The sequence below is a fragment of the Zymoseptoria tritici genome, chromosome 3 (genome assembly GCF_000219625.1).
Source record: "Zymoseptoria tritici IPO323 chromosome 3, whole genome shotgun sequence".
NCBI classification, from domain to species: Eukaryota; Fungi; Ascomycota; class Dothideomycetes; order Mycosphaerellales; family Mycosphaerellaceae; genus Zymoseptoria; species Zymoseptoria tritici.
In genome coordinates, this window is record NC_018216.1 from 2,558,923 (window position 1) to 2,585,330 (window position 26,408).

The following is a 26,408-nucleotide window of genomic DNA, read 5'->3' on the forward strand; positions in this document are numbered from 1 at the left end:
CCTCAATCATAGAACTGTTTATTCAGCTGTTGTGAGTACACGAGGATCCGCCTCCCAATATACTCGTGCACCTCACCTGCTTCTGAGCGGCTGGTACGAGCTGCAGAAGCTCAAAAGTAGATACACGAGGTGCAGGAGACCCGCCCGCCACAAAGACCGAGTCATCGTAATCTTCACATGCGAACTGCGAGTTCGTCACTCCCTGGTTCGTTGTTCCGCAGCTCGACCTCCTTCCTGATTCAGCGGCATGCAGTGCTCGACTGGAGCACAGCCGAACACAGGTGAGGAAATGTGTCCCTTGCGTGGTTGATTGACCTTTATTGTGCTTGTTTCGGAAGGTTGCAGTCCTCACGCCGCTTGCAATGCAGCCGGCACAGTCTTTGATTGTTGCGGAGCTGAAGTTCGCATTAGGAATGATGTCGGCCGGTCCGGTGGGGTGCTTGCCGCTGTACATGCTGATTATCTGATAAGGTTGACCAGGGTATGGAGAACCGGACAGATGGTCCAAGAAGCTAGAAAATTGTTGGGAGGCCGAAAGACACCGTAGTCTATTGTAGTAAAATTGCGATCAAGCCGTACCGGTGATGCTCCGTCACTCCGTAGATGCATCGATATCCATTCATCGGCGAAACGACCTCGACGTCACCACGTGTAGCAGGAGATTGAGCTGATGGCACGTTTGGGACAGTGAGCAGGGCGCATGCGGCGACCACGATGTCGCCGGGTCAAGCCTTGTTGAGCAGTGTGAGCGTGGAGCAGCTAGGACATGGGCCTCTTGCTCACCCCTCCGACGGTCTGACATTTTGGAGCAGGGACATGGTCCACATGGACTGCATCGAACCACCCGCAAGAAGGGATATCAATTGCCATTCGACGGAAGGACGGCCTAGCCTCGAGCGGTGTGTGTTTCCCCAGATTGGCAGGCATCTTGCAAATTGCGCACAAAGCGAGCTCGATCGTGGATTTGTCTCTGTCCAACGACGTCAGGTTTATTCGCAATGCGTCGCATTTGCGTTTGGAAACGGAAGCGATGATCTCGACGCGCTAAAAGGGGCGATGGAAGCTGTTTCGCGGCTCCGGCGACCGCCAAACGGCCGGGTCGGCAACTATGTTTCACGTTTCAGGATTCGCAACGTGTGGAACGTCAAGAACAACCACAAGCCATTTGTACAGTTGTATGTACCTTCGACTACGTTGCAGTGATTGGAGGGCGATCGAGAAAGGGAGAAGGGTGTTTATTCACGCAGCGATCGATTGCGATCTTCCAATGACATTGCCAATCTGCTTCGAGGGCATTGAATCGAGGACTGCTCATCGTTCCGGCACACGCGTCGTACCCCGGGCGACACCATCAGCCGCATACAAGTCTACTCTCTCGTCAGATGGTGGCGTCCAAGGATAACGCAAGCCGCAGCCATCACCAGCTTATGCGATGCAGTAGTCAATCTATTCGTATGCCCAGGTACCGAACAAAGGCGCATGCGATACGCCGGGGAGTTTGTAATGTTGACTCTGCGCCTCCCGTGCGACTGTGGCTCTTTGAGAAAAATGGCACCAGGGGGAAGCTCAGGTAGTACATCCGACGTGACATGAATTGACCTTGCCTTGACCATTTCTCCACCTGGCCCGAGTGGTTTTCCCAGGTTCTCCCTCCACCGATCGCAGGGGCCTCCTCACTCATCACATGGGGTTTCCGTCAAAGAGCGTATCAGCCGCTTGTCTTCCTCCGTCATTGGAAAACTAAAAAGGCCGGCCGTGCCTGTCGGTTCATATAAACATCCCGGCAAACCTTGGCCTGCCGATAAATAAACCTCAACCTTCCTGGCCGTTGCGTTTAAAGATCTCGCGTGGCCCGTTGCTTGAATTCTTCGCCAAGCGAGCTGCTCCGGAACCCATATCTCTCGACTTCTTCCTTCCTTGTTTGGACTCTTCCTCTCCCCTCTCTCGACCTCCGATCCTGCGACACTCCCACCGGTTCCCTCGAGCTGCGATGCTCACCTTCCGGCGTGCCCTCCTGGTGGCCGCCGTTGTCCTCACATGCTTCCTCTTCCTCCGGAATTCTCACCCGTCACAAACCAACGCATACAAACCGAGCAATTCGCCGAAACCCACCGGGTCCTACATCGATAACAGGAAAATCGTCGAGGCGTCGCCGAAACCAGCCGAACATGCGTCAGAAGAGCACCCAAAACCTGTAATTTCACAGCAGAAAGAGGAGAGCCATATCGCACTGTCCGATAAGAAAGTCCGGCCACAAATTCCACTTGCGGATCTCAAAGCGAAGACGCTCCGGCAGCAATTGGCATACGCGTTCCCTTACGACGTCGAAGCGAAGTTCCCGGCCTACGTATGGCAAACGTGGAAGACCACACCCGCGTCGGGCGCCTTCCCGGAAGAGTGGAGAGCAGCAGAGGCATCATGGACACAATTGCATCCCGACTTCGTCCACGAGGTCATCACGGACTCGGTGGCCGTGAACATGGTACGGCACTTCTACGCCAGTTTGCCAGAAGTGCAAGAAGCCTACGCCGCTCTTCCAGCACCGGTGCTGAAGGCAGACTTCTTCCGCTACCTGATTTTACTGGCACGTGGAGGTATATACTCGGACATCGATACGACGGCATTGAAGTCTGCGGTGGAATGGGTGCCCACGGAGGTGTCGCGGGAGACCTACGGGTTGGTGATTGGAATCGAGGCGGACCCAGATCGTGAGGATTGGCACGAGTGGTACTCACGGCGGATACAGTTCTGCCAATGGACGATACAGAGCAAGCCTGGTCACCCAGTCCTGCTGGACATCGTCGCCGCCATCACGGAAGAGACGCTGCGAAGAAAACGAGCAGGCGAATTCTCCTCAAGACACATGAAGAAGGTCATGAAGGATGTTGTGGAGTTTACCGGTCCTGCGCTCTGGACGGATATTGTCTTCAAGTTCTTCAACAACCCGGACTACTTTGACATGAGCACCAGTAAAGGGAACATCACCTGGAGACAATTCACCGGCATCACGCAGGCCAAAAAGGTTGGAGATGTTGTGGTGCTGCCCATCACCTCCTTCTCGCCGGGCGTGCAACAAATGGGCGCTATGGATATCGATGATCCAATGGCCTTTGTTCATCACAAATTTGATGGTATTAACATGAAGAACTTGAAATTCTCACGACTCGAACTAACATTTTTCGCAGGATCATGGAAGCCCGAAAACTTGCGACACATCGGCGAGCAAACGGAGAACGACGACTAGTATTTCGCTTCTCTCCTTGACTCGAACTGAGCTTCCCATCGAAGCCTCCACCACGATCGCTGCCGCGCAGCTGTCGGAATTTCATTACGATCACCACGAATGTATGCACCGGCCGTGCACATGGACAACCAGGGTTTGACCATGTTCTCCGGAAGGCCCGATGTTCTTCACAACCATGAGCATCAAATTACAGCACCACCAGGACCAGGATCAGGATCTTCTTTCTCCGCACGCCGAGTGGACACCGCGGATGCACCTGGTGAAAAAAAATCCCACTCGCTTTGCTGGAAACCACTTCTTCACGACCAACGCCGGCATCGATCGCGCTACTGTCGTTGCGCTTCCTTGATTTGTTGGACTTCACCCGTCGCTATTCAAGTGCTGAATGGCGCCCTTCCTGCGTTCTTTGTCCTTTTTCTCTTTGCTGTCTGATTCAACTTCTTTCTGCTTACATGCATACATTAGCGGCGGCGCTGCATTGAGGGCGTTTTTGACTCGGGAAGAGTCATGGAAACTGGGACCACTTGTGGGGTTTTCAAGCATGGCGGAAATTTTTGCTGTTGCGGGATCTTACTCAGCTTAGATACCAGCATCTGCTGCCGACAGACAGTTGTGACAAGAAAAGAAGTCAGACTCCGACCCACGGGGGCTCTGCTTACAGTCCCCTTGAGCTGTCCTTTCACCTTCCGAACATGTGCGTTCTTTGACTGAAGACTCACTCCAGAACACAACGTCTGTTGGCGGCATCTGAGATAATGGTCGACATCGAGAAGAGCATGAATTTATGCCTCCATGCGGCTATGCACATCGACACGAACTATCAACAATATGGCTTCATCCCGCACAGGTTCCAACACGGCTACACAAGCTTCACTCACTCCAATCCCAATCCCTCTTTCAACAATTGCTTCCCATCCTCCTGCAACTTGAACTTTTGAATCTTCCCTGACGCCGTCTTGGGATAATCGCCCACCCAAAAGACATACTTCGGAACTGTCATGACAAACAAAAGTCAGCATCTCTCTCCGTCCAAACATAGGGAGTCCACCACAAACTTACCAAGGTGTCCACTCAGTCCCTCCCTTACCCAATCCCGCACCTCCTTCGCTGTAATCTCCTTTCCTTCATGTTTTATAACAAATGCCGCCACGACTTCGCCGTACTTCTCGTCCGGCAGTCCGACGACGCTGACGTTGTTGATGCTTTCGTGCGCGAGGAGGCAGTTTTCTACTTCGAGCGGGTGGATGTTTTCGCCGCCGCGGATGATGATGTCCTGTCCATTGTGGTCAGTTCCCGATACAACCGTCTCTAGAGGTTTCATTCTCAGACATACCTTGATCCGTCCAGTAATGGACACATATCCTTCCTCGTCCATACTCGCCTCATCGCCCGTTAGCATCCAAATCTTCTCCGGATCTTCCACGTCCGGAATCATGACTTCTGCCGTCTTGGCCGGATCACCCCAGTACTCCTTCATCACCAGATACCCACTCACTGCCAGCTCGCCTCGGTCGCCGACATTCAGCGTTTTGCCGTGGTCGAATGGATCCACGACTTTGGCTTCCACATGCGGCTGTAGTCTGCCCACTGTATCGATCCGTTTCTGCAACGGGTCGTCGGTCCGTGTCATGACGCTCACGGGACTGGTCTCCGTCATGCCGTAGCAGATGGTGAGTTCATTGAGGTTGAGCGTCTTGTGCAGTTTCCGCATCAGTTCCGCGGGAACACTACTGCCCGCAGCGATCCCGGTGCGGAGGTGTTGGAAGCCTTCGTGGGGAACTGTACCGTTGGCGAGGAGTTCGAGTTCCGCGAGGAACATGGTTGCTACGCCGTAGAGGGCCGTGCCTTGGTAGTCTTGCACGGCTTTCAGCGCCGCGAGAGGATCGAAGGCTTCGGTTGGGAAGACGATGGCTGAGCCGTGGGTTGCCGTCGCCATGTAGCCGAGGATACAACCGAAACAGTGGAAGAGAGGTGGAGGGCAGACGACCACGTCTTTGGGTGTGAGGAGCATGCGGTCGCCGATCTGAAGCCCATTGTTGAGGATAGAGCGGTGGGAGAGGCAGGCGGCTTTGGGCATGGAGGTCGTGCCGCTGGTGAATTGGATATTGACAATGTCATCTTTGTGGAGGTTGTCGTAGGAGATGGATTGGGCGGACGCGGATTGGATCGCTTCGAAGGGTGTTGTTGCGCCGAGTTGGTCGAGGTCTACTCTTCCGCGGGAGTTATCCACGAGCACGACTTCTTTTAGTGAGCGAACCAGCTCGGATTCGAGCTTGCCCTTTGCAATGCCTGGTGCAATGTGTTTTAAAATCTCCACATTGCTCCTTGGGTCCTTTCGAATGAGGTGTGTTTCCGTTCCAATGATCAAGTGTGAAGTCTCCAAGTGGTTCAATGCGCTGACAACCTGTGTCGCGTTGAAAGAAGGGTTGAGAGGATTCAAAATCGCACCCAATTTGAAGATCGCATATGTAGCCACCGCGAACTCGATGTTGTTGCCCAGCGACACTGACACGCGATCGCCCTTCTTCACACCAATATCTTGCAGTCCTCGAGCGAGAGCATTAGACTTTTGGTCGAGCTCCTCATACGTCAACTGTGTCTGTTGATGCCGCGATATAACCCTGTATCGACGTTCAATGGTTGTCTCTTTCTACACCGCCGTGGTTCTGCTGCTCAAGAGCTCGAGACTGGGACGTACGCGGTTCTGTCGCCATGCTGCGAGACGATCGATGCGAAGTGTTCGGGGACGGTTCCTTCGAAGAGCGGCGGCTGTGAATTTGTCTATATCAGCAACGTTTTCGTACTTGCAGTTGCTGTGCTACACGGCCAGCTGCATACCTCTGTAGGACCTCGGTCGTGGGCTTTGGTGAGCAAGCTCCGCGAGAAGCTCTTGACCGGCCCGCGTGCAAGCAGACCCCTGCTAGCGAACGTCCGCGAGAGCATCGTCACGACTCGACTTCATGAATTTCTCGACATAGTAATGATGCCGTACCTGGCAGCAAGGCGATGTGACAGAAAGAGTCAGACTGACAGGAACATGCGAGTTGCCAGATCTCGGTCGACCCGCTTGAATGGAGCCGCGGGCGAGGTGCATGCTAAATGTGGGGACAGAGTTTCGTGTCGTGTGGAGAGGCGGAGTTAAGGAGCGGAACAGTACCGTGGTTGTTAGCGGACGAGGGGAGGTACAGGTTAGCAGATGTCGAATGAGACGTACAGCTAAGGGCTGGGTGTGCTTAAACAGCCGTCAAGGCAAGCTGGCAGGTCTGCGAGATAGTCGTCGTGTAGGTAAGCCGGCAAGACATGCCAAGCGGCCGTGGTCGTACGTATGTTAGCATGGCATGCTTAAATAGCTGTATCGACATGTCGACAACCTAAGGCATGTACAGGTAGGTTGGCGAGACATGCTAGGGAGCCGTGCAGGTAGACGCCCCGCCGGTATTGTGCCTGGAGAACATGGCGAATCGCGTTCGGCTCGAGGAACGTGTTCAAATGTTGTGTCGAGCTCTTCGCTCCCGCAGCCGTGATCTCGTTGGAATGAATAGACAACGACGTGACGTTCGACTGTCAGACACAGTGATACGGAGGCGCCAACTCACTTGAACACCAGAGTCAGCAGCTGCTGCAATAGTGTCCGATCAAATCTCCCCCACAACTCGAAATACCACAAGTACAACGCCATGCACCATGCTGGGCCAAAAGTGAACACAGTCGCCCCGGATCTGTCGTGGGCATGTATACATCTTTGGTTGCTGCTTCGATTTATTAAAAGTCTGCAAACATGCGTTCATGTTTGTCTTGCAGTTCCTGATTTATCTCCCATTAGCATTGGTCCGACACATCGAGCATATCCTTGGAACATACCTTTGTATACGGATCCCGTTTCTCAGGCTCCGGATCATAGTCGTCAAAATTCCGCGTATCGTCCGCGGACCGTAGATGTGGCACGATCGGCCCTTGCATCTTCCTGTGGTATAACTCGTCCCAATCTATATTCTTGAACCAAGGATGTGACCTCACTGTAGCAGCACCTCCCTTGACATTTCCAAGTCTTTTGGAAACATCAACGGTACAAAGACCACCTATGATATCGCGTGCGTCCTCCGACATTGCACTTGGGTACCGCACTTTTCCCTCGACAATCTGCTCGTAGATCTTCATCGGGTTCTGGTCCCAGAAAGGCGGTTGTCCGACCAGGAATTCGTATATGAGGATTCCAAAGGCCCACCAATCTACTGCGAGGCCGTGGCCTGTGTTTCGAATGACTTCGGGCGCGAGGTATTCGGGTGTGCCGCAGAGTGTGTATGTTTCTCCTTTGAGTATGTCAGCTCTGTACAACAGTCGTTACTCCCCAATGCACATACGTCCAGCGATCTTCTTCGCGAACCCAAAATCCACCAATTTCAAGTGTCCATCAGCATCGATCAATATATTCTCCGGCTTCAAGTCACGATACGCAACGCCTTCCTTCTCGTGCAAGAACTCCAGTATCAACACAATCTCGGCGGCGTAGAATTGTGACGTTGCCTCATTGAATCGTCTCGCTCGTCGTAGGTAGGAAAAGACCTCGCCCCCCGGGCAGTAGTCCAGCAGCATATACAGTGTGTCTGCATCCTGAAAGCTGGCGACCATGGTCGTTATGAAGGGGTGTCCTGCAACAGCAGCCAGAACATTGCGCTCGTTGCGTACATGCTCCACCTGCTTCAGTCGTATCACATCCACCTTGCGCAAAATCTTTAACGCAAAGACCTTTTTCGTGTATTCGTTGTTGCTCGTGTTCTTCTGATTCGCCAATCTCACCAACCAGACTCGCGCGAATGTGCCAGTTCCCAGAGTCTTGATCAGCTCAAAATCCTCCTTGCGTAACAGCTTGCTCGAGTGTCCGACGGGTTTCTTCTCAGGATCCACGGCAATCTCTTCCACCTCCAGCGGCCGCTTTTCTGCTTCCCATTCTGACAGTTTCTGCTTCTCCTCTTCCCGTGCGGCCGTGTTTTCCTTCTCGGCACTACTGCTCTGGCTCATGCGATGAAAGCGGGACGCGATGTTGGACACCACGGCGGGAGCCATGGTCGGCGAGAGGCACCTTTCGGGCTCGCGGATCGGTCGGTCCTGCGGTCGAGGTTCAAAGTCTCATGCGTTTGGCGTGCTCATTCTTCAGGTTGCATTCCTAGACTCGAAGAAATGTTTAGCCGTTCCGGTTCTCGGCCAAGCGCGTCAGGGAGTAGCTGATCAGCCGGGCTTCACGAGGGCGGTGCGGTTCATGCGACAGTCATCGGAATAGAGCACCGAGACGATGGCGGGAAACAGCAGGGAGGTCGTTGTTGTACCGTGGGAATCGGGAAGACGTTGTTGAAGTGGAACTGGTACCGTTGGGCTCGAGTCTCGGTGAATATTGAACCTCGTGGCCGCGGTAGCGGGAGACCGATGGAGCTCAGTCCCGTCTGAAGGAACGTGTGACGTAGAACTACGCTGTGCAGTTCCCCTCCACATGCCAGGGTTCGCTCACATCCCACCGAGTCGTGGTCATGGCTAGGTTATTCCTTCTTCCTCATTCACCCGGCATGGACATATACGCATGATGAGGATCAAGAGGAGATGCCAACCAATTCTTACGCAACGATGGTCAGATCCATGGAAGCAAGAGTGTGCACAGCGAAGCCAATAAAGCGTATATAGCGGTCGAGGAGTTTCGGCTCTGCCTCCATGGCACCGCTCAAAGCGCACCACGCAACTTGGACTCCGATGGCATTGGCACAGGTTGAGCCGGAGAACGAAAGTATATCGCTGCTTCGAGTCCTCGGTAGAGCTACCTATACATCGTGGGACTATCCATCCGTTCTCCTACGCAGACTGCACACTCCACGCCGCCGTGGTTCGACACATGCGGTGCAGGTTGGGCGGGATCAGGGAGGTCTGGCGAAGAGCTGGTACCATACCTATGCGGTGACCTCCTTGTGATGGAAGCTCACAGGAAGGAGCAACGAGCATATTGATGTCTTCGTTTCCAAGACGGCATGCTGCGAAATAGGCATATCGTCGAGGACCAGTGCCCATATGGCGCAAATCTCCATCCTTTTGCAGGCATCAAGAACTGACGGGGACCTTGATGTAATGACTGGGAGGTCCTCTGCCAGCTGACCACCAAGACTGTCTCAACATCTACCATATTGCCATACCTCCTTTGATCGTGTCCACGGTGTATTCCGAGTTGCTCGTGCATTTGTTTCTGTAGCCCTTCCACGCCACCTGGAAACTGCTGACATTCGCGAATCGCGGCGGCCCAAAAACACGCTGCTGCGGGCCGGTGAGAGGATCTCGGCGAGCGGCGGGAGCACAGAGGAGGTAAGTTCACGAAGTGGCCCACCCACACCCGTCACCGACCACAGGTCATCTTCAAACCATCTGCGACAACTCCCTCCACGACTCTGTCCTGCCGCACCAGAATCACCCCCTCGATACTGGTCTGATCGCATTCGCAATTTTCCGTTCGCTGTTCACTTCGAAACACCGTTGCACGGCATCCGGCCAGGACAAAGGACGCTGGTCGCATCAGTTCTATCGCGATTCTCGAGGGTTTTTACGCCCAGCGCGACATCTTGTCGGCCACCGCTCCGCGACCGCGAGTACCACACTGGGCAACAATGCGCTGAGGCAAGTCGCTTCGCGTGGAGAGAGAGAGGCCAGAGGAACCCAGCATAGCCAGAGATCCGTGTTCCCGCACAATTGCAATCGAGAAAAGCTCGAGTTCTGAGCCACGACGACCACGGCGCCGATCCTCTCAAGACGACCCGTCATCGCTGTCACTGTTGCCGCTACAGGCCATTCATTGTACCTCGAATCCAGCGTGCACCATCATCCGGTCCGAGAGCTCTTATCATGGAACAGGACGAGTGGCATAGCCGCCGACCCTCGTCTAGCATCATGGACTACATGTCTTCCAACGCCCACACAACCGACGACGAGCAGGAACAGCAATACAGTACATCTCCTCTAGCACGTGTCTCGTCGCAGTCGCACAACAATAGATTCTATACCTCTCGCCATGGCAAAGCCGCCGTTCGTCCACGACCCGCCAACACGCCCTCCGCGTCCATGTCCAGCGTACCGACCATGCCGATACCTATACCGACCAATCCGAATGTGATTCCGGGGAACACACTTCCATCTGCGCCCGCGAGCCCTCCGACTCCGGCACCTTCTCCCACGCCTATGCACCGAGCTCCCGATTGGAGCACCGCGGATCCTCGAGAGGATATTGGTGACCTTGATTTGGAAGACGTGGATAATGGGCAAGGGTCGGAGAACACCAGTGCGCCCAGCTCCGCAAGAGGATATGGATTCGGATACAGACATATGCGTGGCGCTTTTGCCGAAATGGATAATGAGGAGCGGCAACGCATGTTGGCGGAACTGCTAAACATGTGTGATGGAAAACTGCTTGGCTTTGTCGCAAACTTCGTCGGACCGAGACTCAAGAGAGATCCATTCTCTGTGCTGCCGAACGAGCTGTGTCTGCGAATATTGACATTCGTCGATGACCCACGAACGCTAGCACGCGGCTCACAGGTCAGCAGGAGATGGCGCGAGCTGGTGAGCGATGATATGGCGTGGAAGAGCATGTGTGAAAAGCATGCTTACAGGAGGATGTCCGAGGAGCCTCACTCACAAGCTGGACGCTCAATGCCAAATGCTGGGAATTCGCTGTCGGAGCAGCATTTCCATCATCCATTAGGCTACTTCGCGCAAGCCCACAATCCTTCATTAGCCGGACTCTCTTCCAGCGCACCGGATCTCACTCGCCGCATGAGTCTCAACACGACACCACTGGTACTGCCACCCACGTTGTCAACTCGATCGTCATCATCATCAAGACGTCGGCCGAAAGCGATCAGTTACCGAAGCCACTTCAAGCAACGATATCAGGTCGAGACCGCCTGGCGGGTCGGAGGTCATGTAGATACACGACAGATTACTCCTGATCAGGGTGTGGTCACGTCATTACATCTCACGCCAAATTACATTATTGTCGCGCTGGACAATGCCAAGATCCACGTCTTCGACACAGAAGGAAGACACTTGCGCTGTTTGCAGGGTCACGTTATGGGCGTGTGGGCTATGGTACCTCATGGCGACACGCTGGTATCAGGAGGATGTGATAGAGATGTGAGAGTATGGGATCTCACGACTGGTATGGCTCAGCATATGCTTCGTGGACACACCAGCACTGTGCGATGCTTGAAGATGAGCGGACCCAATATCGCCATCTCCGGATCCAGAGATACCACCTTACGCGTGTGGGACATTCGCAAGGGCGTTTGCAAGCATGTCCTGGTCGGTCATCAAGCTTCTGTCCGGTGTCTGGAGATACATGGAGATCTTGTCGTTTCTGGCTCCTACGACACCACAGCTCGAATCTGGTCGATCAGCGAAGGGCGCTGTCTCCGCACACTGCAGGGACATTTTAGTCAGATCTATGCCGTTGCGTTTGATGGTCGTCGCGTCGCCACGGGCTCGCTCGACACCAGTGTGCGAGTTTGGGATCCACGAGATGGTCGTTGCTTGGCACAACTGCAAGGTCATACTTCGCTTGTCGGCCAACTCCAACTTCGCGGCGACACTCTGGTCACGGGCGGTAGCGACGGAAGTGTTCGAGTTTGGAGCTTGCAGACGTACTCTGCTATACATCGTCTAGCGGCGCATGATAACAGTGTGACCAGCTTGCAATTCGACGATAGTAGAATCGTCTCAGGCGGATCCGATGGTCGCGTCAAGGTCTGGGATTTACACCACGGGAACCAAGTCCGTGAGCTTGGAAGTCCGGCTGAAGCAGTGTGGAGGGTGGTGTTTGAAGACGAGAAAGCGGTGGTACTTGCCAGTCGAGCGGGCAAGACCGTTATGGAGGTGGGTTCAAGTGCTCACTAACTCCATCACAAACATCGCTAACGAATTTCTAGGTCTGGTCTTTCGCACCTCCACCGGAGTCAGAGGAATCATCTTCTGCCTTTTCTGCTCCTTCCGTCGTTCGTTCCAAGAAAAGTACCTCAAGTACTGTCATCGCGCCTTACCAACATCCGGTCCATGGCGAGCGACCGACCTATCCGCAGAGCCACGATGACCGCCTTGCGGCCCAGGCTATCGAAGAGGAGAGCCGGAAAGCCACGCGTCTCCAGACGCGAAGTACGTTGCACCAGCAACAGGACGAATTAATGACGGATGTCTACGATACCGAGCTTAGGGTTGAAGATGTGCAGGAGGAGGATGAAACCTCAATGGCATCTGAGTTGGATATGGAGCCGGAGAGTTCGGTATCTGCTCTTGCCAGGACATTATGAAGCGAGCATGCACCGGCAGGGCGTTCTTACGACATCGATTGATTTTTGCTTTATTGCGATCTGAGTTCAGCGCACGCCGGACGGCGCATGGAGGAAATGGAGGGCGATGAGTTTGGGAAGGCTGGCCGCACGGCGTATGACTGGAGATTGTTTATAACGTCCACGAACCCGTGGCACAGGAGTACATTGGTTCGGACGGGTTGAAACCGCATGAGGGACGACTGCTGGAGTTTCCATAGCCCGTGGAGGAGCCCTTCCACGATGGAGCTACGATTGAGATGGAGTTTAAAAATTGCCGCGGAGCATATATACGCGCTGTGCATTCACCGGATATTCTGCTCTTCTTATAGATACATTATGTTATGCTCGACCAATTCAACCCTTGCTGAAGTCCAGCTTCGCAGCCGGCCAAGTCGTCATCGCACGTATTGTACACGAACGCAATCCTTTCCAATGCACCAAGTCTGTTATGCAAGCCAAATCCCATCAGAGTCGCAGTCGCTTCAATTTCCCACTTGCCTCCCGTACACTCCTCCTGTACTGTATCACCGTCTTATCATATACCTTCCCACTTTGTCCCACAAACTTGAGAAAATCCACCAGCTTCTCTATCAAGCTCGCACTCTTCGCACATTCCTTCTTTGCCCGCGTAATCATCGCCCGCATATCGTGATTCGCTGCCGGATTCTTGCACCGCCAATCCCAGGACCAGAACTCACTCTGCACAAAAGCGATGTAGCGTCTCATGCCGGCTATTTGAGATGCCAGTGTCGAGACCACGCGGGGTAGATGGCGGATCGCGATGGCCTTTGTGTCGATTTGAAGGTTTGCGGATTCGTCGTCGGACGTGCTGGCAGGACCGAGGATGATGATCGGTTCTGGCTCATAGCGATCCCGGCCGTAGAGTTCGACGTGGTATTGAGGTAGGGCGTCGGCAGTTTTCGTCCAGGGCGACTTGTGGAGGAAGACGTCTTCATAGCAGGGAGGGTACATTACGCGGTATCGACGTTTATGGCATGGATCGAGGTTGGGTTGTGTGGTGGCATTGGACATTAGAGGTCCGGTGAGGAGTTTCCACGCGGGCGGTTCCTTTGCTGAGCGGACGAACCATCTTGTCGTCGGTGGTGGGTCGTGTGTGCAGGTCGCGATCTTGAAGGACTCGGGCGGAGCGCTCAATGAGCTGTATCGTGGAGGTGCTTCCTCGTATAGGGTGTCTGTGTCCATGTCCATGATTCTGTCCGGAGTGGTTTTTGAAAGGACAAGCAAGTCTTTTGGATATATCAAGCGAGAAGTAAAACAATTGAATGAGAAGGAAATGGGCATGTTACAAACAATAAGGGATCTGACCGAGTCAGTCACCATCCACCAACCTCTTGCACGGAAATCATGGATGATGGCTGTTCGCAGAGCCAGGAAAGCAGGGTTGTGCCAGGCGGCTTGGTAGAACTACTTGGACGCAGAGTGCTACCCAAGGCTGGCTCGAGCGCAGGACTGGCATGACTACCGCATCGTGGATCAGACCTGCCGTTCAGGCTCCATTCGAGCGTGGCTGGTCGTAAGGGACGACTCTCGAAGGCACAATAGGTAGATCGAAGGGTAAATCGTGTTAACTTCTGACGTGCGGATAAGGGCATCGTTTGGACCGTGTCTCAGGCCAGACATGCAAGGAATGTGTTTGAGGGAAGACGTCAAAGGAGACATAATTAGCTCGAAACGAATGAAGTGAATGCAATTGTCTGTGACATATGATAGCGCTGTGGACTCGAGGACATGTAAATGCCCGCCAAGGGAAGGTGAGGCATGAAAGAGGTCTGGTGAGGTGGTGGGCAGATAGATCCGGACTGTGCCCTGTGTAGACTTATCCGGCCCGATTAAAAAATCGTCCGTAACGGCAGACCCGTCGCCGGAGCGAAGCAGGGCTGAGAGCTAACCTAAGCATTGAGCTGTGTGTTGAGTTTCCCGACACTTTCGCAACACCACCTCTTCTCTCTCTCTCGCCCGTGAACCTCCCCTCCCTCCGTACCATCATCCTATCGACAAGAGAGGATGCTGTCCAGATTCGCGCCTCGCGCATTCGCTGCGCCCGTCAGACTCCATGCCTCCAGATTCACCCCAGCGCTGCGAACAGTGACCACCGATGCGGCCAGCAGCCATGCTGAAAAGAGCGACATTCCAGAGGTACGAAGCACCGCGAGACGGACATGAGCTCTGAGCGGTCACTGATCATCATTGCAGGAAGACGATAAGCCCTTCCAAGTCCGCATCTCCGACGAGGCATTCGAGACATACGAGCTGGACCCTCCATCATACACCCTCGATACGACGAAGAAGGAGCTGAAGCAGATGTACTACGATATGGTTGCTGTGCGGTATGTTGGGGAAGATCAGGGCCGAAGAGAAGCAGAATGGAATACTGACAATATTCGTTCAGCCGCATGGAAATGGCCGCCGATCGCCTGTACAAGGAGAAGAAGATTCGTGGTTTCTGTCATTTGTCCACAGGTCAAGAGGCCGTTGCTGTCGGTATCGAACACGCCATCGACAAGCAGGACCACCTCATCACCGCCTACCGATGCCACGGTTTCGCCATGATGCGTGGAGGCACGGTTCGGTCGATCATCGGTGAATTGCTTGGACGGAGAGAGGGAATCGCCTATGGAAAGGGTGGCTCTATGCACATGTTCTCAACTGGTTTCTACGGTGGTAACGGAATCGTCGGTGCTCAAGTACCTGTTGGTGCGGGTATCGCTTTCGCCAACAAGTACGAGGACAAGAAGAACGTGACCCTGGCGTTGTACGGTGATGGTGCCAGCAACCAGGGTCAAATCTTCGAGGCTTTCAACATGGCGAAGCTTTGGGATCTTCCAATCATCTTCGGCTGCGAGAGTGAGTCTCATTATGATCATTGACCCAACAGCATCTTGCTGACAATAATCTCAGACAACAAGTACGGTATGGGCACAGCTGCTCACCGTGCCGCCGCTCTCACCGACTACTACAAGCGCGGACAGTTCATTCCAGGTCTCAAGATCAACGGTATGGACGTCCTGGCCGTCAAGGCCGCAGTGCAGTACGGCAAGAAGTGGTGCGCCGAGGGCAACGGCCCGCTCGTCTACGAATACGTGACCTACCGTTATGGTGGCCACTCCATGTCCGACCCTGGTACCACCTACCGCACACGTGAGGAGATTCAGCGCATGCGTTCGACCCAGGACCCCATCGCTGGTCTCAAGCAGAAGCTGTTGGACTGGGAGGTGGTCAGCGAGGAGGAGCTCAAGGGCATCGACAAGCAGGCTCGCAGTCACGTCGACGAGGAGGTCGCCGCGGCAGAGGCCATGGCTGCTCCGGATGCTACGCCTGAGGTCCTGTTCGAGGACATCTACGTCCGTGGTTCCGAGCCACAATTCTTGCGTGGACGTGTACCCGAGGAGAACTTCTACTACCCAGACCGCCCGGTGCAAGTTCCCAAGTCTCCTGCGCAGACTTAGATGCGAGGTATGACTTGAGGCGATTAGCGGAGGAGAAGGCATGATCTGAGCGAGAGCCAAGGATCCCGGAGCGATTGTATTTGCATGCTTCTTGGGAGTAAAGAAGCGAATGGTATGGCGCTAGGAACTGTCACTGTTATATGTTCTTGTGTGCTTTAGCTGGCATTGTTGTTGTACATTTGAGCAGAGCGAATCTGAGGAGTCGTACTCTGTCCCCACGACGTTTTCTGAAAGGTCCGACAAGCGAAGACGCATCGACTGACCGTAAAGATCCCACCCTGATATGATCACATGGCAAACAACCCAGAGAGATCGTCCCCTACTTTCCGACCATGCTGATCCGAGATCCGGTTGTGGCTTTCGGCGAGTCGGCCCTTGACGCCAAACCTTGCTTGTGATTTCTCTCTCCAGTGACGTAGAACTACGCAGCCCTACCGAAAATCCGCGTAGGACTGCACGCGTTGGGCGGAGAGGCGCGGAAACGCAGAAATGATGGCATAGGCGGATTGCCTACTCCCATAAGAGCTATAAGACATTGAGCTTTCTTTGTGGACGAGAGGTGAGCTCGCTGCTGGTTTTGTACAATCTCCTCCCTCCTCTTCTCTTGCTACCTTCATTCTGCATCCTTCGCGTCGTCACGCAATCGAGCTCTGAGCTATCATCAACGAGCTGAGAAGAGACGAGCTCCATCACACCCGATCAGTGGAACGACAGGACACCACAATTGACGATGGCCTCCAAAACAGGGCTTCCCACGCCGCAGAAGAAAATTGAGCTGTTTAGCGGGACATACTTCGGTGCTGTCAGTGGCATGGTCGAACAATGCCCGATGGACCATCGCTAACGAAGCAAACAGTGCACAATCGGCGGCGTAATCGCATGTGGTCCCACTCACTCCGCCGTCACACCTCTCGATCTCGTCAAATGCAGGCGGCAAGTCGACAGCAAGCTCTACACTTCCAACCTCCAAGCCTGGTCCAAGATCTACCGGCAAGAAGGGCTTCGCGGAATTTTCACGGGATGGAGCCCGACCTTTGTCGGATACGCGTTTCAAGGTGCAGGCAAATATGGCGCCTATGAGGTCTTCAAGTGCATTCAGGATACACTCTCTACAACCAATCCAAAGCTGACCACACTCAAAACAGATACTATTACGGCGAGAAGCTCTTCCCCAACGCCCCGCAAACGATCGTCTACCTTGGAGCCTCCGCGACCGCCGAATTTATCGCCGACGTCTTCCTCTGCCCATTCGAGGCAATCAAAATCCGCATGCAAACCACGATTCCACCCTACGCCACCACTCTCCGACAAGGCTGGTCGAAAGTCGTCGCGGAAGAAGGCTTCGGAGGTCTCTACAAAGGTCTCTACCCACTGTGGGCGCGACAGATTCCATACACCATGGTCAAGTTCGCGACCTTCGAATCGGCTGTCTCAATGATCTACAAGCAGCTGGGTAAGCCGAAAGACTCGTACAACGCTCTGCAACAGACCGGAGTGTCGTTCGCGGGTGGCTACATTGCCGGAGTTGGATGTGCGGTTGTGTCGCATCCTGCAGACGTGATGGTGTCGAAGCTCAATGCTGGGAGGAAAGCGGGCGAAGGCGCGGGTCAGGCGTTGGGGAGGATATACAAGGACATCGGGTTCAAGGGATTGTGGAATGGATTGCCCGTGAGGATTCTGATGATTGGCACTTTGACGGTAAGTCTCCCAAAGGATGCAAGACGTGCGGCGCCCGAGAGGCCCGTGTCAGGTCTTGGTCTGTATCGTTGTGTTGTCTGGGCATCGCTAACTTTTATACCCTTCGGTGTTAGGCATTCCAATGGATGATTTACGACACGTTCAAGGTGCAGCTGGGCTTGCCGACGACAGGAGGGCACTAGATGCGGCCGCAATACTTTGAGGATTTGATCAGCGGGCGTTGTGGTGTGTGGGCGCAAGAATTGGCTTCCAGCAGCGAGACAGGAGATCAATTCGAGACAGTGACGAACGCAAGCGGCAGTGGCTGGAATAGAGACCGATGCTAGCGGAACCGTACGACATCAAATTTGGCAACACCCTCCGCCTATCGCACAGACCTTGGTGCTCGACTCAAAGTGCACTTCATCCCGCTTCCTTCGACAGCATCGAGTGAGCTCACGCCGCCGTGTGCCGTTGGACCACCATAGTCGAAGGCTTTCTTTCCGATCCTGGTATATATTCACCTGTTCACTTTCGACAAGCACGCCTTGCTTCATCTTCATGCGGCTTTGGCTTTCTTATGACCATTGGTGCTTGGCGCGACTTCATCCTGCTCTGCTCCCGATTCGCTTTCTTCGTCTTCATCCTCCTCTACGACCTTGCGTTTGCGTTTCGTTGCGCCGGCGGTGCTGGGTGCCGCGTCACCATCGACTTGCCCGTTCGCAATGTCCTCTTCCTTCGTTTGGACCCTCTCGATCATTTCGGTGTAAGCTTCCAGAACACTGTCAAGGGCACCTTCCAATTTCTCCACCCTCTCCGCGTGCTCCACTTGAGCCAGCTGGTCGCGATTGAAAATGTAGAGACGCTGCTTGACATACAGACGCCAAAAGTAGTACTGTCGGTCGTGCTCGTTTGTAGTCTTCTCCTTCCTTGTAATTCGGTTCCTCGATCGGTTGCTGGTGGGAATGAACGAGAGGGTGTGCATCTCGACAAGACGATCAAATTGACGTGGCATCAACTTAGTCCTCCTCATAATCTCCTTGCGCTGATCGATCGGAACAATGAGATCGGTAGGTATGGAAGCCGTGCTGGCCATCTTTTCAGTAGGAATGTCGGTGTGAATGCGAAGTGCTGCGAATTCGGGAACATTGGCGCGTAGGTATAGCAAGTCGCAGAAGTCGCGCAGGTCATCAAAGGTCTCGTTCGGATCCTCGACTGTGAACTCTCGAATGTTATCGGGAGAAGTAAGATGCTTGTACATCACCTTGTACAGCTCCTGTCCGTGGCCCGCACCACGGAATGGTGGTAGCAGCAAGAATTGTGATAGTCGCTCGCGGCTCGGTAGATCAAGAGGTGATTCGAAGTCGGAGATATGAGAAAGCTCATTCGGCTCGCCCTCGGATGGCAGAATTTCAAGCAACGACTGTGAGCTCGGCGAAAAGACATCCCACTGAACAGCCTTTTGGCGTTCTGGGAAGGTGAAGCAGCGATACGACGTGCCGTATCCTGCGAGTGTGTAAGGTGAGATGCCGTTTGCCTGTCCGTCGACCTCGTAGACGAGGAAGATCTTCCACCGTTGCGTCGTCCAATCTTGCTCCAGTTCCAGCACACTTCCACCATCAATGAAGAAGGGCACCAAAATCTGCATATTCTCAAGCAGCTTCTTAGCAGCAGGATCTGCCAGACTCGCACACCAGACTTCGTAAGCCTTTCCATTACGCTTGTAGTCGTGAATCTTCTCGCCTGGTGGCCCAAAGTCCGCCTCGACGCCCAGCTCTTGGTTGTCGAACGCGGATTCAGGAAGGAAATCTGATAGTGCCTTTGCAATATCGGTAGGTCGCACTTCGCCCTGAACAGGGAATATCTTGCCGTAGGTGATGTCCAGCTTCGGTTGCAGGTCATGCGCACGGAAAGAGAGGTTGATGTTCAAGTCCTGGTAACCAAATATTGCCTCTTCTTCGCCGAACATGGCATAGGTGAACTCCGGATTGCATGACACCGCGACCGAGCCATTACCGCGCACGAGCCGGATGTTCAAGCACTCATTGCTGTTACTTGACCACTCGTTGACCAGCTGTTTCTCTTGCGCGAGGTCCTCGTCGTCCTCGATGGAATCGGAGCTCATGGCGGCGGTATGCGACTCGGCGGCGTGAAGCGTTCGTTGCGATTCGCGGTGGTCGAGTGGAGCGCTGTGTTTGATCGTCTTCGCTGAGGTCGGTAGTGATGAAGGTTGTTTGCATTCCCAATCCTGGTGATGAAGTTAAAAGGCAAGTCGCGCGTTCGACGTGTTTCATAGCGCGTGTCTACCGAAGATCTACCGACTCGCCGATTTGACTTCGACCACCAAAGGGACAGCACATGTTCACCACTTGGACCATGCCGACTCATCAGACGACTCCTCACGATCTGAGCACGCCTTAAAGACTACGGCCTGTGATCTCGAGACAAGAACAAACTTCGCGATGCCGCAATAATAGCAAGTCCTTTCAAACCGGTGCACCAGTCCCACGAGAAATCAGACATTGGCAGGCAGAATGTTGGACGGATTGTTAATGTTGCTCCTACTGAGCGTTATCATGGGAGGCGCGTAAGCAAGACCCTCTTCGACTTCAACAAGTCAACTACCTCTGACACAATATACAGATCGTTCCTCGCCGGTATAGTGCCGTTGACACTGTCGCTCTCCTCGAAGAAGTTGCGCCTCATTACGGCACTGGGCACCGGCATTCTGGTTGGAACTTCTCTGATTGTCATCATCCCAGAGGGCGTGGAAACACTCTACAAGTCGAGCGAGGCTTCGCATGAGCATAACAGGCGAACGGTGTACCTCCGGTCCGGGTCAATGTCCGACGCCGCAAATGGCGATGTTCCGCACCCAGCGGCAATTTCCAGCACACTCACTCCGATCGATCCGAGTAGCGGCCATCTCTCAACTCACTCGCGCTCCGCTGCTTCAGCTGGGGATCTTCAAGCTGGGCAAGCAGGTCAAGATGCATATCGCGAGCCTCATGCGTGGGTTGGCGTCTCACTGATCCTCGGCTTCATCTTGATGTATCTGATCGACACCCTTCCTCAGTCCGCATCTGCATCATCGCAACCACAAAGCTTTCCTGTCAGCTTGAATCAATTCAGCTTCAATCTGACGTCCGGAGCGAGCCAGCATCCGACAACTCCGCCCGCAGAAATATCTCAATCACAAGCAACAGCATCACGACATATCGATGGATCCAGACCGAGCTCCACCACGATTGGATTAGTGATTCACGCAGCGGCCGATGGCATTGCGCTGGGCGCGTCCTCTACCAGCTCCAGCAAGAAACTCAGTCTCATCATCTTCCTCGCTTTGATGGTCCACAAAGCTCCGGCAGCATTCGGACTTACCTCCGTACTACTCAAACAAGGCTTGTCCGTTAGGACAGCCAGATTGCACCTGACCATATTCTCGCTTGCCGCTCCCGTCGGCGCACTCCTCACCTGGTTGGCGGTCCGCCTTCTGGGCGCCACCAACAGCGGTCTCGGAAACAGCGCGAGCAGCGAATTCGCTACAGGCGTGCTCCTTTTGTTCTCAGGCGGTACGTTCCTCTACGTCGCTATGCACACAATGCAGGCTGCTGGAGCCACTGAGCACGCGCATGGGCAGGGCCACGACATGAGCGACTACGCCGGCGTACCCATGGACGATCCGTACAGCTCGCATGCACCGCCAGCCACACGACCGCATGGATCTGTACTATTGGACACTGTAGTAACAGTTGGTGGAATGCTCTTGCCTCTGTTGACACAGGTGGGCCACGCGCACTGACAGGGACCAAGGGATCTACGGTTCTGGCGTTTAGGGTCACGCACAGCTGCGTCCCAGTAGCCTTGCCGAATACCAGACAAATAGCTACACCAAATGATTGGTAGAAGCTAGTACAATCGCGACCAGGCGCTCAGGAACATGAACACACTCCTTTGGTAATCAGGACAATGCCGGTAATGCCTGACTCGCGCGGAAGCAACGATGGACCGCACGCGACATTCATGCTACGTGATCGTGTACCTTTGACAATCACCAGAAATCCACCAGGAGAGACAATCGCATGAATGATCGTCATTTTCTGCGTTCCTTCGGCTCAAATTTGTGATTCGACAGCAGAAAAGACGCATCTGCTTAAAGCTAAGGTACTTGAGGACATCTCCAAGATCGAGAATCATCCTTGTCCATCGATGCATGATCATGCTCTCTTGTGGCAGGAACGGAGTTGCCTCCACGTAACACCGTCTCTATCACGACTTCCTCGTCCGCGTGGTGAACATCCATTGCGCTCAGAGCCGAAGACGCTAGCCGGTCTCTCATTCCGGCAACACTCAAGGCCAAAGTACGTCGAGACTCACGGCGGTTCAAGTCAACATCAAATGCGACAGCAAGTCGCTCGGCGCACTTCCGTCCTGATTCCTGGCAAAGAGCACATCCGGGTCCTTTTTGAGCTGGGCGACGACCTTGTCCACGTCTGCTTTGAGTCGAATGAGTGCTAGGAGCAACGCTGATTCCTCGTCGGATCTCGATCGTAGTTGTTCAAACAGAAATTCGAGGTTCTCGGTGCGTGTTGTGAATTCTCCCAGTTTCACCTTGAGAGATGCGACTCTGCTCCGGCCTTCGTCGAATTCGTAGGAGCATTCGAGGCCACGTTTCGTACAGGAAGCACAGCTTGGTCGTTGTCCTCCGCACTGTCAAGTTCGTCAGTTCAACATACAACGATGCGTCTGCTCAACTCTGGTCTTTTGGTACCTTTCCTTTCCTCTTGCGGCACGGCCAGCAGGCGACATCTATTATCTTTTTGCCTTGGTCGCTTCCTCGGGGTGAGTTGGAAAGCGAAGAAGCCCGTCTCTGAAGTGTCCTCTGTCCATGCAGGTTGCGTCAGCGATGAGCAGTACCCGCAAGGGTGGAAGTACACACGTTCTCAGAATCCAGGTTCGTGGAGATCTCAAGGCTGGGCTGTCCACCCATAGTCTGATCCATTGACCAGGTTGTTCAAGACGGAGATTCGATGAGATGAACGTCTGACAAAGCGTGGAGTGGAGTGAAGTGTAGGAGACTGCTCCGCAACTTGCAAGGCCACACCGCATCCTTATCTATTCTGGCGTTTAGCGAAGCACAAGAATGAATCCGGTCCGCCACCCACCGCGGCTCTCGTAGCTTGAGAAGTAGGACCACAGGATATTTCCAGCCTTCGCCACACATCAGCAAGCATTGCCATCGAGACCCATGCTATGGCATCGAGTAGCGTGGCGCACTCCACTCCCCTTCTGTAACCGTCGGTAGGCTATGCCGGCTCCTCACAAGTGGCTCCGAGTGGGTGCAAACATGCACCGACGTTCATCCCGGCGATTCCAAGGCCGATTCTGTGATTGACATGGAGTCCTGCGTGTGTGATCGATCGTGGTCAGGCTAGCATGGCAGACGGGGTCTGTCCGATCCTCATTGGCTATATCCGACCGACAGCGTATATCGCACGCGTGCGCCTGGCCAAAGAGCGGCAGTTGCTCGATGTAAAGGGCCTCGACTCGATCGGAGACGGTCAAACAGCAGTTCGGTGACGACTCCGATCCGTACCTCCCACGATCCGCAATGTCGCAGAGCAGCGAAGAAGCCCGCAAAAACCCTCAAAGGAGTCTGCCGGCTCGTCATGTTGAGAGGCGAATGTGCCTCCCCGACTGCTACCAAAACTCACTGTGCTCCCCTGCTAGCCTTGCAAGGGTGACACGCGGTCTGGTATGGGTAAAAATGTTCGCTCTATTTCCAGAATCGGCAACATCGACTTTGCCGACCATGTCCTGCTTGTGTCAAACTCTTGGTCGAATTCGATCCGCAGAAGGTGAGATGGTCGTTCACTTGACGGCTTTTTAAGGTTTGTAGGGGTCTAATGAAGCTTTCACATGAAAGCATCCGACTTGGTACGGTGTACGAGACTTACCTTGACGCCCAGGAACTCCGATTTCAACACTCGCATTTTCGATCGTGAGCCCCATGGTTGTTTTTAAAGAACAACCGGTGCCGACCCTCTTTCAGCTTTTTACCCTTTTTTAGTTCTCCGCAACCATTCCGCCGCCAAGGCTTCCGATGGCAGATGCCCTCGCCACGATGGCCGTCGACACGCTAGGATTCAAGGATATCGCATTCGAGCTTTCTGTTCTGGACTGCGGCAATAACAGAGAACGCCGGGATGGCGCTGGTGATGAAAGCGATCATACTTGTCAACATCCCAACATAACGTCCTATTCGGGAGCCCTTTGCGATGAGCGACACGCGGCGCTGGGTCACATACGAATACACCTCCTGAACAAGAGGGAGATGGATTCGCAGGGCATCAACAGAATGTGGGAAGAAAGCCGAGCTTACGATGCTGTTCACCGGGGGATGATGGGCAGCGTCGAAAATTTCATCTCCAATGAAGAGTTCCCCTGCAATCGAGAGGGCAACTTTGCGGAAGCACATTCCATTGTGTTTATCGAGGAAGTTTGCATAATTCCAGAGAGACGTGGCCACGACCTAGGACTGCATGCCGTATGTATGACACTGATCAAGTTAGGAGTTGGTCAGAACGCAGTTGTGCTGCTTCAGGCTGGATCTGTGGGAGAATGCCCTACGAGTATCTCCAAGGCGAGCGAGAGGCTAACGGCCCATTGGATGCGACTCGGCTTCGATGCGTGGAGTCCCAGCGATGATGCGTGGCTCTGTCTGTCCTTGCAGGATGAAAGGTTCGGCCTTGAGGTGATGCTTCGCCGCACTACTGGCCCAGACATCAAGTCGAGCAAAGCAGCCGCGCTGTCCTGAGAAAGTTTGGCAGTGAAGTCGTCGCTGGAATGCTAGGCTAGCGCTGTAGCCGCTCGTGCCAGGTTTGGATGACCTCGCACTTGACCGGTCGTTGAGGACCACAAGAACTCTCGAGAATCGCCGTTTCGAAGCGGTTCAACCTCCTTCATGCCACTGGACACAAGCCGCTGGAGAGATGAGCGGATCAAGATCAGCACGCGTATGTCAATACCGTTCGCCACGCTCGGCTGCTTGTCCTGGATTCGCCGTTGAGGAGAGCAACTTGAGGAGAGACGTTGTTGGCCTGCGAAAGGTCCGTCATAGTCAACGCAGCGGGCGTCTGTCGCCATCAGAATGCCATATCATGTCTTGATAGACGTTTCCACTGCAGGTGCTCTGCACGAAGACTTACCGGGTCCGGAGCAGGAGGTCATGCGGACGAAGTCGGAGCAGTCGTGGGAGTTTGCGGAGAGATGGACCCCACCTTGCCCCGCCATTTGTGATGTTTGTCCCTCTCGTGAGCCATCATCGGCGGCGGTAATAGGAATTGCTGATTACCGCGGCTTGTCACGGGACAGAATAGAAAGAAGGTGAGGTAAAGCCTCCTTCCTGTACTGTTACAATCTCACCTGCTCTTCCATCTACATACGCAAGTCGACAGAGAGATTGCTCAAAACCCTCTGCAAAGGCATTTGGCATCACGCTCCACCTCTGATATCATCTTGAGCTCCTCACCGAGAGACAGCCTACTTCAAAATCCACCTCGTCTGTTTAAGAATTGAGACGCGGACCGACGACACCAAGAAGAATTCGCAGCCATGTCTCAAGCATACGGCGAGGGAGGCCCGGCAGGTACAGAGAAGATCAACACCGAGATTGTCACTCTCTCGAGATTCTTGAGCGAGGAGCAGGTCAAACACAAAGAGGCTACTGGTGACTTCACGTATGATTTATCAAGAGTGAGAGCATGGCCTGAGACTGACCATACCCATACAGTCTGCTCTGCCATGCCCTGCAATTCTCCTTCAAGTCGATAGCTTACTACATCCGCCGCGCATCCCTGATCAACCTTTCCGGACTTGCTGGCTCCTCGAACACCACCGGAGACGAGCAAAAGAAGCTCGATGTCATCGGTCACGATCTCTTCGTAGCTGCCATGAGGTCTTGTGGTCGAGTCCGAGTTCTAGTCTCGGAGGAGGAAGAGGAAGCGATCGTGTTCGACAGCCCAAACGCTCGCTACGCAGTTGCTTGCGATCCAATCGACGGCAGCAGCAATCTCGACGCCGGTGTCTCGGTCGGAACAATCTTCGGAATATACAGACTCGACGAGGGATCCAAGGGCACCAAGGAGGACCTTCTTCGTCCTGGCACCGATCTTGTCGCCGCAGGTTTCACCATGTACGGTGCATCCGCACAGCTCGTAATGACTATGCAGGGCGGAGCTGTGAACGGCTTCACAATGGACAATGCCCTCGGAGAGTTCATCCTGACTCACCCGGACATGAAGATGCCGAAGAAGCGAGCGATCTACAGCTGCAACGAGGGCAACAGCAAGTACTGGGAGGAGCCAGTGAAGGAGTGGGTCGAGAGCCTGAAGCAGGCGGACAAACCGTATTCGGCTCGATACATTGGATCCATGGTTGCGGATGCATACCGTACGCTTTTGTACGGCGGCATCTTTGCGTATCCCGCGGACAAGAAGTCTCCCAAGGGCAAGCTTCGTATCCTGTATGAATGTGGACCGATGGCTATGATCTTCGAGCAAGGTGAGTCGGATCTATCCTTGTGGGTCGAGAAACCGAGCTGACCTTGCCTTGTTCAACAGCTGGCGGACAAGCCATTGACAGCAAAATGCGTCGCATGGTAACAGTCGT

The 26,408-nt window shown here is 54.0% G+C and overlaps 11 protein-coding genes across 11 annotated transcripts; 6 read left to right on the forward strand and 5 right to left on the reverse strand.

The window, feature by feature from the left end:
* Positions 1–1,877: 1,877 nt before the first annotated feature.
* On the forward strand, positions 1,878–3,244 carry MYCGRDRAFT_70208 (uncharacterized protein; the record flags this gene model as incomplete). The annotated part of the gene is made up of 2 exons (XM_003853934.1): positions 1,878–3,131; positions 3,186–3,244. The coding sequence occupies 2 exons, from the start codon at positions 1,991–1,993 to the stop codon at positions 3,242–3,244; spliced, it is 1,200 nt and encodes a 399-aa protein (XP_003853982.1).
* An 874-nt stretch (positions 3,245–4,118) lies between these two features.
* Positions 4,119–6,187, reverse strand: MYCGRDRAFT_39405 (uncharacterized protein; the record flags this gene model as incomplete). Its single annotated transcript, XM_003854247.1, has 5 exons — positions 4,119–4,237; positions 4,304–4,517; positions 4,578–5,865; positions 5,943–6,013; positions 6,083–6,187. 5 exons carry the CDS (start codon positions 6,185–6,187, stop codon positions 4,119–4,121), a joined length of 1,797 nt encoding a protein of 598 aa, XP_003854295.1.
* An 819-nt stretch (positions 6,188–7,006) lies between these two features.
* Positions 7,007–8,263, reverse strand: MgTpk1 (uncharacterized protein; the record flags this gene model as incomplete). Its single annotated transcript, XM_003854246.1, has 3 exons — positions 7,007–7,048; positions 7,106–7,554; positions 7,606–8,263. 3 exons carry the CDS (start codon positions 8,261–8,263, stop codon positions 7,007–7,009), a joined length of 1,149 nt encoding a protein of 382 aa, XP_003854294.1.
* A 2,047-nt stretch (positions 8,264–10,310) lies between these two features.
* MYCGRDRAFT_70210 (uncharacterized protein) lies at positions 10,311–12,573 on the forward strand (the record flags this gene model as incomplete). The annotated part of the gene is made up of 4 exons (XM_003853935.1): positions 10,311–10,499; positions 10,572–10,944; positions 11,023–12,142; positions 12,196–12,573. 4 exons carry the CDS (start codon positions 10,334–10,336, stop codon positions 12,571–12,573), a joined length of 2,037 nt encoding a protein of 678 aa, XP_003853983.1.
* Positions 12,574–12,896: 323 nt separating this feature from the next.
* MYCGRDRAFT_91945 (uncharacterized protein) lies at positions 12,897–13,803 on the reverse strand (the record flags this gene model as incomplete). Its single annotated transcript, XM_003854245.1, has 2 exons — positions 12,897–12,908; positions 13,138–13,803. The coding sequence occupies 2 exons, from the start codon at positions 13,801–13,803 to the stop codon at positions 12,897–12,899; spliced, it is 678 nt and encodes a 225-aa protein (XP_003854293.1).
* A 745-nt stretch (positions 13,804–14,548) lies between these two features.
* On the forward strand, positions 14,549–16,061 carry PDA1 (pyruvate dehydrogenase E1, alpha subunit; the record flags this gene model as incomplete). Its single annotated transcript, XM_003853936.1, has 4 exons — positions 14,549–14,751; positions 14,809–14,942; positions 15,005–15,459; positions 15,514–16,061. The coding sequence occupies 4 exons, from the start codon at positions 14,620–14,622 to the stop codon at positions 16,059–16,061; spliced, it is 1,269 nt and encodes a 422-aa protein (XP_003853984.1).
* A 545-nt stretch (positions 16,062–16,606) lies between these two features.
* MYCGRDRAFT_70216 (uncharacterized protein) lies at positions 16,607–17,941 on the forward strand (the record flags this gene model as incomplete). Its single annotated transcript, XM_003853937.1, has 4 exons — positions 16,607–16,863; positions 16,918–17,150; positions 17,207–17,759; positions 17,873–17,941. 4 exons carry the CDS (start codon positions 16,792–16,794, stop codon positions 17,939–17,941), a joined length of 927 nt encoding a protein of 308 aa, XP_003853985.1.
* A 356-nt stretch (positions 17,942–18,297) lies between these two features.
* HAG2403 (histone acetyltransferase type B catalytic subunit) lies at positions 18,298–19,958 on the reverse strand (the record flags this gene model as incomplete). The annotated part of the gene is made up of 2 exons (XM_003854244.1): positions 18,298–19,128; positions 19,195–19,958. 2 exons carry the CDS (start codon positions 19,861–19,863, stop codon positions 18,298–18,300), a joined length of 1,500 nt encoding a protein of 499 aa, XP_003854292.1.
* A 185-nt stretch (positions 19,959–20,143) lies between these two features.
* Positions 20,144–21,540, forward strand: MYCGRDRAFT_108762 (uncharacterized protein; the record flags this gene model as incomplete). Its single annotated transcript, XM_003853938.1, has 2 exons — positions 20,144–20,325; positions 20,382–21,540. The coding sequence occupies 2 exons, from the start codon at positions 20,273–20,275 to the stop codon at positions 21,538–21,540; spliced, it is 1,212 nt and encodes a 403-aa protein (XP_003853986.1).
* Positions 21,541–24,393: 2,853 nt separating this feature from the next.
* MYCGRDRAFT_91950 (uncharacterized protein) lies at positions 24,394–25,031 on the reverse strand (the record flags this gene model as incomplete). The annotated part of the gene is made up of 3 exons (XM_003854243.1): positions 24,394–24,551; positions 24,767–24,838; positions 24,947–25,031. The coding sequence occupies 3 exons, from the start codon at positions 25,029–25,031 to the stop codon at positions 24,394–24,396; spliced, it is 315 nt and encodes a 104-aa protein (XP_003854291.1).
* Positions 25,032–25,164: 133 nt separating this feature from the next.
* FBP1 (fructose-1,6-bisphosphatase) lies at positions 25,165–26,300 on the forward strand (the record flags this gene model as incomplete). Its single annotated transcript, XM_003853939.1, has 2 exons — positions 25,165–25,477; positions 25,531–26,300. Coding segments are annotated over 2 exons (894 nt in total), but the record flags the coding sequence as incomplete, so codon positions are not given.
* Positions 26,301–26,408: the final 108 nt, after the last annotated feature.